We start from the raw sequence: 12,040 nt of genomic DNA, 5'->3' as shown, positions 1-12,040 counted from the left end.
TCTACCATTCTACTTGTTTTCCTTTCAGTACTTTCCTCACATAAAGAGTGAAATCATGAACATCTGTATGATGGTATATTAATAAGTGATGGAGCAATGCTCTGCTATGTTAACCATTCTGACTGTATTTCAAGTGACAACAGAAGTACTCACAGCTTCATTAAAAGGAAAACAAAAATATCAACAGTATATTTCAAAACAGTTAATTTCCCCACAGAGTACAGACATCTGTCACAAATGCTGGTGAAAAATCACAATTGATTACTGACCAACCTATCCAGTTATTCTGCCCCTGACCTTACTACCACGACAGTTGCAACTGCTATACATAAAACCATACATTGAAGCTTTTCTCATCAACCTGATGAATGGAACTTGGCATTAGTGACATTTTCCTTTACATGGGACTTTAACAATTAGTTATAACTGAATTGTGTAATCAAGGCAGCTTCATATTCATTCCCATTTCAGGCTCTCTAAATAAATACTTGCCCTGCAGCTTCTCACTATCTATTATACAGTATTGGTATTTTTTAAATGCGTAAACACTAATGGGAAAAATTATAACAATTTCTCTGATGTGCAGAATCTCTACTACTGGAATAATTATCAAAATAATTTAAAATTTCATGAGAGTATTTTACCTAATCTGAGAGAAATACATGGCCAGCAAAAAGGACACATATTTCTAAACAAAAAAAAAAAGGCAAACAAAACACTAAAAAGCAAACACATACCTTATCTATTTTCTCTAATACTTCTACAGTGGAAGGCTTTGCCTGCTTACAAGGGAAAGAACAAAGATATTAATCTCACTTCAAAAAACTCAGTATTTTGTGGATTACTGTACATTAAAAGTTTCCTAACAAAAAGACATACTCATAATACATTAATAAATTCATAAATTATCTATTTTATATAAAGGTAAGAAGTTTTCCTACTTTAGTGTGACAAATAGAAAGGACTGTAATGAATCACTATTTTACAGTTGGCATTACTCCAACCTGAAAGCTCCTCTCCTACATCACAAAAAATGAAAATCTATAATGCTTCTACAGCAATAATGAATGTGTAGGTGGAAAGCAAAACAAGAACAGAATTGATGAGTGGCAGAAATAGGCAAAACACAGAGAATATAGAGAGGAAGCCCTAATCTGAGTACTCCAACTTTTTACTACTATTCATTCCATATAAGGACACATGGTGTAAATAAATCATAAGCACCTGCAAATAAGGGCTGTCATCACCAGTAAAATTCCCTATAGGAGCACCTGGAAATCCACCTTCTAGGAATCTTTCCTAATTTCTGAGAATTATCAAGCCACAATCTTTCTCCACCCTTCACACTACAAATTGAAAAGCCATAGCTCACATTGCATCACCCTGAAAGTGAGTTTCTATTACACAAAACTGACACTCCACCTGAAGTTTCACCTTTAATGGAGTTTTGTAGGGAAGACTGCTGTCAGTTGCTAATAAGCAAAGGAAAACCTAGACTCAAGCAACTCACACCTGCTAGGAGAGTAGTCAAAAACCTCATGCCTCTTCTTCCTCATAAAATCAGTACACCACTCAACAACCAATAAAAGCAGATAGGAAGACAGACTTGTACAGGAGTAAGCCACTACCAAACCATTTGTTAAAACAGCCAGAAATGTTTCTGCACATACCCATTTTTATCTAGGTCACCAACCTGTCAAGTCACAGATGCTGCAGTTTCTATCCCAATGATGCACAACAAAAGTATTTAGATTTACAGAAAGAGTTAAAACTGTATTTTTTTAAGTTAATCAAGCCAGTGCCAGACTGGTACTGCAAAGGAAATGAAGGACAACAGCAGAGTTTCACAGCTTAAGTGATTTAGTAAAAAATACTTTTGGTCATGATATCTCTCACTACTGGACTTTTAATGACATACAGGAAAAGTTCAGCACTAGCATTCAGCATTAATAGTCAACATGTCCTAGATACTCCCATCTTCTGGACTAAAGGTTATTACATTGTTACACAATGTTACTTACCCTCCATCTTGAAATTAATCCACCCATCTTCTATTGTGGACAATGTTGGCAGAGCTATCAATCTTCTACAAGAATTCACAGCTAGAAATAAAGCATTAAGCACTTAGGAGTAATCTAGCAACATAATCAAAGATTCTCAAATTCATTCCAACATTTTAAGAAATCAAAATATTGTCTAAAGCCATTGTCTAGCTATCTACCTATGTGCTATCTTTACATTCAGTTTTCTGATTCACAAGCCACCCTGTAAGTCAGTTGATCAGCTCAGATGTGGCCAAAGTTATTTTTATTTTGGAAATAGTTAACTAGCAGGGAGTTCTCAAAAACACAGGCACAAATGAACTGCAAAAAGAGCCACCAAAATACTCCAACAGAAAAACAATTTTAAAAACTTAGTATTGAGCACAATTATTTAAGATACTGATTTCCAGTTATTTCCTCTGCTGCCCCTAAGCACAACTCAGTATTCCTTTTTAGTTGCAACTCTAGGCATTCAACATTAACACCCTGTTAACATCTCATCCTGTTCATGAGAAAATTTCTCAAATAAATCTATTTCTTTTTCCTGCCCTCACCAACAAGAATATGCTGTGTGCTCAGTTTTAAGTTCAAAGAACCAGTTTCAAAGATTTCATTTGCTGTACTAAAGCACTACATTGACAGGTCTTCCCTGCACAACTCACAACCCAGTCATCAGCACATCAAATGACTCTAAAACAATTCCAAAGGGGCAAGAGAGGCTCACCTCACCCTACACAAGCCTGGAACCAATGAACAACACTAATTTGATGATCTGGGTCTAAGCTCCAGAAACAAAATTGTAGCAACTTCCCATTAGAAGATAGTTGAATCAATTGAACCTTAGGATGGCAGACTTTCTCTCCATCCATTTAATATACAAGTTTTTTATCTATTTAACAAAAAAGTAACCAGTTCAAAACAACCCTGACAGTAAACTAATGCTCAATCCCAACCAGGACTCGAACCTTTTTCATTCTGGAGTGAAACACTAACACTTATTAAAACAAAGCAGTGATCTAGCTAGACAGAAATATAAGTGATCATTATCTTGCTTATTAAGTTTCCTTTGGTCAAAAATGGAAAGATACATTTCAATCCAAATTTGTTCTCAAATTATCTGAGGCCTCTAGAGCAATTTAATATGTACAGGATATGCACTGCTCACTAGCATAAACACTGCTGTAGTCTGGTAACCTCCCCACCTTCCAAGAAAGCCAAGGACTTCAGAACTATAGGCCCTACTAGTTTCAGAAACCAACCCTTAAAGATAAGGAAATCCATATCAGAAATGCCACGAGAATGAAGCTAGAACAGATGGGCAAATTAGCTCTGCTGCTGCCAAATGAGTAGCACCAAAGGCTGAGATATAGAAAAAGCAATTACCCCTTGGACTCTAACAAATTCTCAAAATAATCACTACTGCAGCAACTCATCTCAGTAAAACAGCGGTCTTTTTTTTTAAACACACAATCTAGCACCAAGAATTTTACAGAACCGTGACTTTGCAGACACGGGCAACCCTTTGCATGATGGGTATTGCAGTAGATCTGAGCCTACACTTTCTTCCCAGACATTTCTACAGACACAGATAGCTTTTACATTGTTTTGCAATGAAGATACTGTGTCAAATAGCCAATTGAGAAGTCTGTAAAGCCAGCACAAAGCTCCCAAATCTAGCTTGTTTCCCTAGCACTGCCACTGCCCTTAGGAGCAATGGTGGCTCTCAGCTGTGGACACAGAGATGCTCACATGGCCTTCGTGTGTGCCATTTTCCTTCAAAACATAGTTTGAGAACCTCTCCACTGGAAGTGTTAGAGGATCTTTTGGGAACAAATTATCCATAGGCTACTGGTGACTCTGACTTATAGCAGTAACACATTCACAGTGCTATTGCTACAGAAGGCTTTTTTAAATATCTGGTAAGCTTGGAAGAGAAACAGGTTCGACAAGTGTCACTACGCATCTGATTTGACAGGAGCTGTGATGATGACAGGCTCACAGATGCTGCTCTGCAAGTCTGCAATACTACCAAAACCCTTCCCCAAAGAGGTATTAGGGATTAGGGCCACAAGATTCACATTTACAGTTTAGTCACTGAATCCTCAGTGAGGAGGTGGAAAATTTTCTATGATTACTATGGAGTGCCTCAGATGTTTTCCTTCTTCCCCTCTCTTCTTCTTGACATGACAACACAAATTGTCTTCAATTTGTCTTTGATTGCTTCAAGCTCTCCTCCTTCCTCCTCACCTGCCACTCCACATACCTACCACTAATATCTGTCCTACTCTTCATAGCAAGAGATCATCCACAAGTTACTTCCTTCCCATGCTCCAAACAACAAATTATTGCATAGGACTTTTCCCTTCTGAAGACTGCACTGTAGCACAGAGCTGTGCATTTCACTGACTAAGCAGTAGAGTAGTTGGACTTATTTCCACACACGTTATCACTGATGCAATACACAAGTAAGATAACTGCAACATGTCCTAGGCTTAAAACTGACAAAAGAAGCATTAAAAACACTGAACAGAGAAGCTTAAGAAAACACTACTATCAATTTTATTACCTGACTCTCTCAAAAAAATATTTATAGCAGGTCCTCTACTCCCAAAACATTTAAGTTATTTATTAAAAAGCAGAAGTGCCAGACTAAGAGACCAGAGCAGAAAAAGCTTCTCCTTTGAATGAGGCAAAAATCCACTAAGACATCCACGCCCATCCACCCAGGTGGAGAAAATAGCTTCATGATCTCATTACACTTTTATCAAGTCAGTCTCAAATTTCTTCAGGCTTGTTAATGTTTTACAGGTTAAAAGTTCTCCAAAAACTCGGTCTCCCAAGTAAATTTTAATAACTGACATGCTAAAATACAAGACTGAATAACATCAAGAGAAGACATACTACAAGAAAAAAAAGGAAGTTGGAAATTTGTAATCAAGGCCTTGCATACAGTCATACAGACCTCTCCCCTTAAGGAATGGGCAATGCTTTTCAAATAGGTCTTTTTTGCAAACTTAATTATTCCAATTTCTGTAAGTTTTTGTAGATATTTACCACTACAAAGAAAACAAATTCTACCATTTAAATTGAATCTCTAGTTCTGCTCACAGTTTGCTCAAAATTTACTGACCTCAGAAACTTCCACTGGGACCATAAAAAGTTTCTCCAGCTGAGCGCCGCGGACAAGGAAACAAGCAAAACCAAACCAGGAGCATCACCCACCACCTACTGCTAGCCTGTCCTAGGACGCCTCAGTTACAACATACTAAACTTTTTTCCATTCAAACTTCATTTTCGGCTGTTTCCGTCTGGAAGCATCCCCCAAAAGTCCTATCCTTTGCAGAGCCTCAATTAAAAACGCAAATTAGCTCCCACACAGACTGCACAGCGCCGGAGCGAGAAGTGGGTGGGTCGGGCGCTCTTTTTTGAAACCCAACCCCAGCGGGCTGCGCGAGGGGCGGCCGGCGCGGGCCCGGCGGGCCGGGAGGCCGCTGCCAGAGGTCAGCGGAGCCCCCGGCTCCCCGGAGGGCGCTGCCAGAGGTCAGCGGAGCCCCCGGCTCCCCGGAGGGCGCTGCCAGAGGTCAGCGGAGCCCCCGGCTCCCCGGCCCGCCGGCCGCCACAGCCACACCGCTCCCCGCTTCCGGCCCAGGCGCCCGCCGCCCTTCCCGCAGCCAAGGGGCTTCCCCCTCCGAGGCTGCACCGCGGCCCACCCCGCCCCGCTGCCCGGAGGGAGAGGGAGAGAGGGAAGGGGCACCTGCCGCCCTGCTCCGCTTCGTGCCCCGGGGCCGGTACCTGAGCACTCCTATGAGGAGCGCCGGGCGCCCCTCACCCACCACCCTGCGCCCCTGTCCCACCGCGGAGCCGCTCAGGGCCGGGCCGCGCATCCCCCGCCATCGCGTACCTGCTGCGGGCCGGGCCGCGCATCCCGCCCGCCACCAACGCCGCCGCAGGAGGAGCGCGGCGCCCGGGCGCTGCTCCCATCAGGCCCCGCGCGGCCGCGGCAGCCAATCAGCGCCTCGCTGCCGCGGGGCGCGCTGGAGCGGGGCGGGGCCGGGCCGGGCCGCGCTCGGGGCGGGCGGCGGCTGTGGCGGGGTTGGGCGGTGGTGCTGCGCTCCGCTCCCCGCTCCGCTCCGTCCAGTACCGGACCCGGCCGTACAGTGCCGTATTGTACCCGGCCGTGCCGCTCCGGACCGTACCGGATGGTACCCGACCGGGCCGTGACATGCTGATGCGCCTCTCCCGCCGCGCTTCGCGGCCCGGCCCGGGCGGTGTCCCGGGCGGCTCTGCCCAGCCAAGTTCAGGCGGGCGGTGTCGGAAGGCGCTCACCGTCTTCCTGCGGCTCTCGCTGATCTCTGTTACAGAAAATAAAGGTGTTTTAAGGCAAAACCGGAGGAATGTGAGGGCCAAACTGTCGTGTGGAGGTTTGCAGGCCTCCCGACGCCGGTGCTCAGCCAAGGAGGCAGTGCTGACAAAGAGCCGCCGTGCTGCGGGTGTGCTCTGCGGGCAGAGTCCCCTGAGGGTCACAGCACAGGGCTGCTCTCACCGAGCCCTTCCTTCCAGTCGGCATGTGTCACGGGAGAAAAGCTGAACTCTGAATGTCTTTAAATCCCATTACTGTAATCACAATGTCCTCTCCCTTGGTGCTGTACTTCCATCAGCTTTCTTATATCGCTGGCGCCCATCCCTTGCTTCATGCCGACAGGACACAGGAACAGAGAATAAATACTTGCTCTGTTTGCACTGAGTTTCTGACATGCCCTCTTCAGAAGTTTTACCACTACACTAACACAAGTGCATGCACATAAATGTGAAAGAAAGTCCTTCCAAAGTGCTTTGTAGTAAAAACTCCTATGCAAAAGCTGTATATCTTCAGCTGACTCTGCATTGTTGAAATTCTTGTATTGTAACAGTGCATCATAATACAGCCTATAAATGTTGGGGTTTTCCCAGCTGTGGTAGGTTGACCCTGGTCAGGAGGTAAACTTCCTACTCCTTCCCCCTCTGGAAGATGACTGGGAAAAGTCAGAGAGCTCATGGGTTGGGTTAAAGGAAAGTGAATGAAAGTAATTTAGTAAGTGAATGAAAGGGGAGAAAAAGTGATGCAAGGGAAATAACTAACCACCCCCCACAAGCAGACTGATGCCCAGCAAGTCTTCCAGCAATTGATGAATCTGGAAGACAAACCCCCCTCCCACCTTCTTATTCTGCAATCCCAGTTTTATTGCTGAGAATGATATTCTGTGGTATGGAATATCCTCTTGGCAAGTTTGGGTGTGCTGTCCTGGCTGTTTCCCCTCCCAAAATTGTTGCCTACTCCAAGCCTACTCTCTAAGGGAGCAGAGAATGAGAAAAGGTAAAGCCTCAATGCTGTGCAAGTCCTGTTCAGCAAAGGCCAAAATATTGTTGTGTCAGCTGTGCTGTTCTAGTCACAGAATACAAAACACAGCAAAATATGGGCTACTGTGAAGAAAATTGCTTCATCCCAGCCTGTACATGAACTCAAAAAGAATAGGAAAAGCTTTTGGGCCAGGAAAGGACAGAAAAGATATCCCACCAGCTGTCCAGGCAACACAATCGCTTCAAGCTTTAAGTGGTAGAGCTGCTGAGTCTGATCATCTGCAAGCATTCATTCCTAGTCTGGACATTGGCAAGGTGATCCCTTTAATTCCCACCAGTGTTCAGTGTGAATCTTGCTGCTCACATGATTACAGTATCAGATAAGTAACAACTTTGGCTGTGAATCATGGTTTAGAACTGGCTTCAAGACACTTCATTCAAGTAAATCAAAACAGTGGGGATCAATGGGGAGCCAATGACTCTACTGGAAATACTCTGCTATTGATTACAGAGCTCACCTACATATACAACTTCATTTTTCTCATTGAGGCCTGGACTGTTCCTTCCTTTCCAGTGGAAAAAAGACTCAATGACTGAGCCTCTCGTACTCTTCAGGTTGCACTCTAGAGCCACTTCTACTTAAATCCTTGTAACCATGACTATCACTTTGCTGAGAGGATATCTTTCTTTTTTGTTTCAGATCAATAGTCCACTTCTGACTTTGATACTTAAAAGTGATATGTTGCTGGAGAGATGCTGATTTAAATCTTAATTTTAAGCTAACACATTGAAGTGTGCTAACCTATTTTTCCATGGTCTAGCATCATATCCACTTAAAATAAATGCAAATAATGAAGATATTATGTTTAAAGGCATTTGGAAATGCTGCAGACAATACTAGTGTCTCCAAGAATCTGCTGCATTTTTTTTTGCTTTCTTCTTTTTTCCAGAAATGTCATAAATACTTTCAAGTCACAACAAAATTGATTCCTAGTTCAAGGCTGAACCAGAATTGTGAAGGAGATCGCAAACTCTACTCCTGTCCTTGGGGCCTTTTTCAGAGCTGGCTTTCAGGCAGGCCTCTGCCATGAAGTTCTAATCATTGCTATTCAGTTATGGATCTCTGTAACTGGTAGTTTAAAAAAGCATTGTTAGCTACCATTACTGAACCTAACATACAGATAAGGCTCTCACCTGGGTGATGTTATACAATAGCATGCAGCTCCCTGTTTCCTTAAGCACCAAAATCTACCTAAAAAAAAAGAAATTATGCCCATATAGCTGCTGAGGATAATAAAACTGAGTATAAAAACATAATTTTGAATCAGCCAGCTTAAAATTTTCATTAATCTGGTTCAAAACTGCCCCCTACAGAGTATTTAAAACTCTTAAATAGACTCCCTTCAAAATCCTTCATTATCAGTGGGATTAGTGTTTAACCTGACTTTGTATAACCACTTTAGCAGCAGAGTACATCTTCAGAATTTTCCCCAGCATCATAGGCAGCATTTAGCACTTTCAGTCCCTCTATATGCAGAACAGTGAACAATCAACTTATTTTAAAAATCAAACAATAAGCTTAGTTTAAAATGTTTTGGTCTCTCACCCCAACACAGCTATTGAGAGGAGTTTTCCCATGGTAACATTTGTAGCATTCCTATATTTTATCAATATATGTAGCCTAGTAGTCCAATTTATTTTTCTAAATAAGTACATGGGTCTGTACATCATTTGGAAAATACTATCTGGTTAAGAGGAACTTAGTGTTGCCAAATTGTGTTTACTTGAGGTTTTTTATTTAAAACAGACCCTTTTGGTCTTCTCTGGCTGGTGAGGCCACGTGGATGCTGGGGAATTTTAGATGGGGAAACAGAACCTTTGTTTACACTGCAAGTGGATTGCAGCAGATGGTATGTATACAGCCTAAAGATCACAAGCTTCACTACCCACACTGTGGCTGTACTCTGTGCCATCTCACCATTTCTTTCACATCCCAGTTTTTGGGAATTAGGTGCTGCTGTACATTGCATTGCTCAGGCTGAAACTGGGGTACCCAGTTACCTGGAGTGCCTTGGCCATTCTGGGCTCACTGCTGTGCACCACAGGCGACTCCTCAAGGGCACAGCTTCACTCCAGGCCTGAGGTGCAGCCTGCCCCGTGGGCACCTCAGTGATTAAAGCAAGCCCCAGCTGTTAGGGACACAAGCCCAGGCTGTTAGGGACATAATCCAGGCTCTCCTCAACTCTGCTCTCCACCTGCAAAGCCACTCTGCCACCACTGGTGGAATAAAGGTGGTGCCGGGTTTGGGTGGCTGCAGCATCCTGACATGCCATCCTCAGTGGGAGGTACCACAGCCACTGGTGTTAGTGGGCACCAAAATTTAATGTGGTCAACAATGGACCACCATTCTTGATCTGTTTCCTCTGCATCTTGAACAGAAGGGGTGCTTGCTGGTATTTCATAAATGACACACACATAGTAACTGACACACATTTTTGAATGCCCTATGTAATTCAGCTTTGGGGAAAATGTAATTATGTTTATGTATATTTTATTTATAATATATTTGGAAAAGTAATATAGGAAGAAATTATTTTTTATCAATGCAAGGAAATACGTATGCAATTCATTAATTTCGTGTGGGCATATCTGTAGTAAAAAAAGCCTCTACTTAGCTCTTAAGTGATGTGACTGATTATGATGACTCCAAACTATTTTCTTGTCTTGTTTTGTTACACATTCCAGTTAGGACTGGGACTGTGAAAAGAGTGAGAGAAAATTGCTTATATTACAGATAGAGCCCTAGTAGAAAGAATTGCTGAGGTGGAAGGAGTTGAGGCCTGAAGGCCAATATAAATTGGTAGCTGCAAGAAAGGTTAAAATTGGATGAACCAAATACATTGTGCTTCATTTTTGACATTCAAATAATTTCAGAGCATACAAAAAAGGTGGCACTCCTAAGGTGGGGTGACTTCAGTGACATATTTTGACAAGATGTGCTTTAAAAATATGTTCTACAACAATGGTACTGGGAAAGATATCCTAGTTTTGATTTAATTTCTCATATGTAATAGCATATGCTTCTTTTGATGTTCTGATCCAACTGTAGTATTTGGAGTACTCAGATGTCTGTATTCTTACAGTTGCCTCCAGTTCCCTGAGCCTTTTGGTATTTCATCACGTAAGGCATTTGGATGCTCCATCACTTTCCTTAAGTCCTTTGCTTGTGACTCTTGCCAGAAAATTATTACCTCAAAAAGAAGTATATAATCCATCAGGTCAAAAGGTGTAATATCAAGTGAAAGGCTCATATAAAAATCTCTTAGCAGTTGCATACAGTCATCAGAAAAAGCCAAGATCAACTTTTCCACTCCATAAAGTATTCTTGTTGTGATTAAGATCTCTGCTCTTGGTTAATAAAATTACTATTACTACTACTACTTTTGTTATTGTCATGGCAACTGTTACTGTTGTTGTTACTGTTGGTATTGTTACATAACATTTAATAACTATGTAGTTAGTTATTATTACAATTGTTAGTTATTATTTCTATGGTTATTTTACTGATTATTTCTCTGTCATAAATGTAAACATTTAAAATGATTTAAATAAATAATTATATTTTGTGTCTTACACCTCTTGGTTGATACCCTGTTATATACTTGGAAGGCAGTCAAGTATGAAGTAGAAATGAGAGGCTCTTCTTAATTTGAGGACTATACATCTCTGACAATATGTTTAGGAACATGGTTAAACTTTGGATTATTTTTGTGGCACAAGGAATAAGGCAAGTGATTTCTCATAAAATACTGAGGTGAATATGTTCTGCCATTAAGATCTCATGATCTTAAAAAGAAGAAGCCTAGTGTGAAATTGTCATATGAGAAGCAGAAAGATGGTTTTGCCTCTGTTTGAGATGTCATGCTTCAGATCATGTATGAAATTTTAGAAGCAGGGATATAACTATCCCCTTCTGTGATAGGCATGATTTCAAGCTTCTGACCCTTAATGGCGCTAATGAGTAATTTATAGTTATAGTTATAAAAATGACTATATAAACAATAACTCAATGTTCTGTAAAAAAAAAATCAATTTTACCTAGTCTCCAAATAAAAGTGTGATTTTTCTCACTAAAAGTATTTGAGCTGTATAATACCTAAGTCAGTTACATTTTTGCTTCCTGGAGAAGTTTGCTCTTTCAACAGATTAGAGTTCTGATCCAACAAGATTCCTCCCATTTAATAAACATGTAAGTACATCCTTAAATTTTATTAACAGCTATTTCCTTGAAGCTAAATGGAATAAAGAATACTTTCTAAAAGCCTTTTTAATATGGTTGTGCCTACTGGACAAAGTTGAAACTACCCCAACAAAATGAGGGCCAAATTATGAAGTAATTTGAATGAAACTTCTGTTGACCTTAGCAGGATTTTTACTTGATTAAGAATAATGGAATTTGGAACCAAGTGAATGTGATTCAAGGGGTGAATGAGAATGTGCTGTTGTTACTGCAGCAAGCCTTCCTTCCAGGCACTGCCTGTGTGTGCAGAGCACAGGCAAGTGCAGGAGGGTGTCCCATTTCTGCTCAACCTGACTGCATTTTAATGCTTTCTTATTAGTCAAGCTGGAGGAGACAGGCAATGAGAAGGAAAGTTCTAATT

The 12,040-nt window shown here is 41.7% G+C and overlaps 1 protein-coding gene across 3 annotated transcripts in view; it reads right to left on the bottom strand.

Annotated features, from left to right (window-relative positions):
- The window catches only part of LNPK (lunapark, ER junction formation factor), a 55,071-nt gene extending 48,999 nt beyond the window's left edge, over positions 1–6,072 (bottom strand). For 2 of the 3 annotated variants that reach the window (XR_008534587.2, XM_054636327.2), the window contains exons 1-3: positions 5,944–6,072; positions 2,022–2,102; positions 738–782 (exon numbers count right to left, since the gene is read on the bottom strand). Coding sequence is in view for 2 of the 3 variants with exons in the window: in XM_054636327.2 (XP_054492302.1) it covers positions 738–782; positions 2,022–2,048 (72 nt within the window). In the remaining variant the exon portion in view is untranslated. The remainder of the gene's footprint in view (positions 1–737; positions 783–2,021; positions 2,103–5,943) is intronic. The other variant, XM_054636328.2, reaches the window with a different exon arrangement.
- Positions 6,073–12,040: the final 5,968 nt, after the last annotated feature.

The sequence above is a fragment of the Agelaius phoeniceus genome, chromosome 7 (assembly GCF_051311805.1).
Source record: "Agelaius phoeniceus isolate bAgePho1 chromosome 7, bAgePho1.hap1, whole genome shotgun sequence".
NCBI classification, from domain to species: domain Eukaryota; kingdom Metazoa; phylum Chordata; class Aves; order Passeriformes; family Icteridae; genus Agelaius; species Agelaius phoeniceus.
Note: the sequence above shows the minus strand (reverse complement) of the source record. Positions and strands in the feature narration are given on the sequence as shown.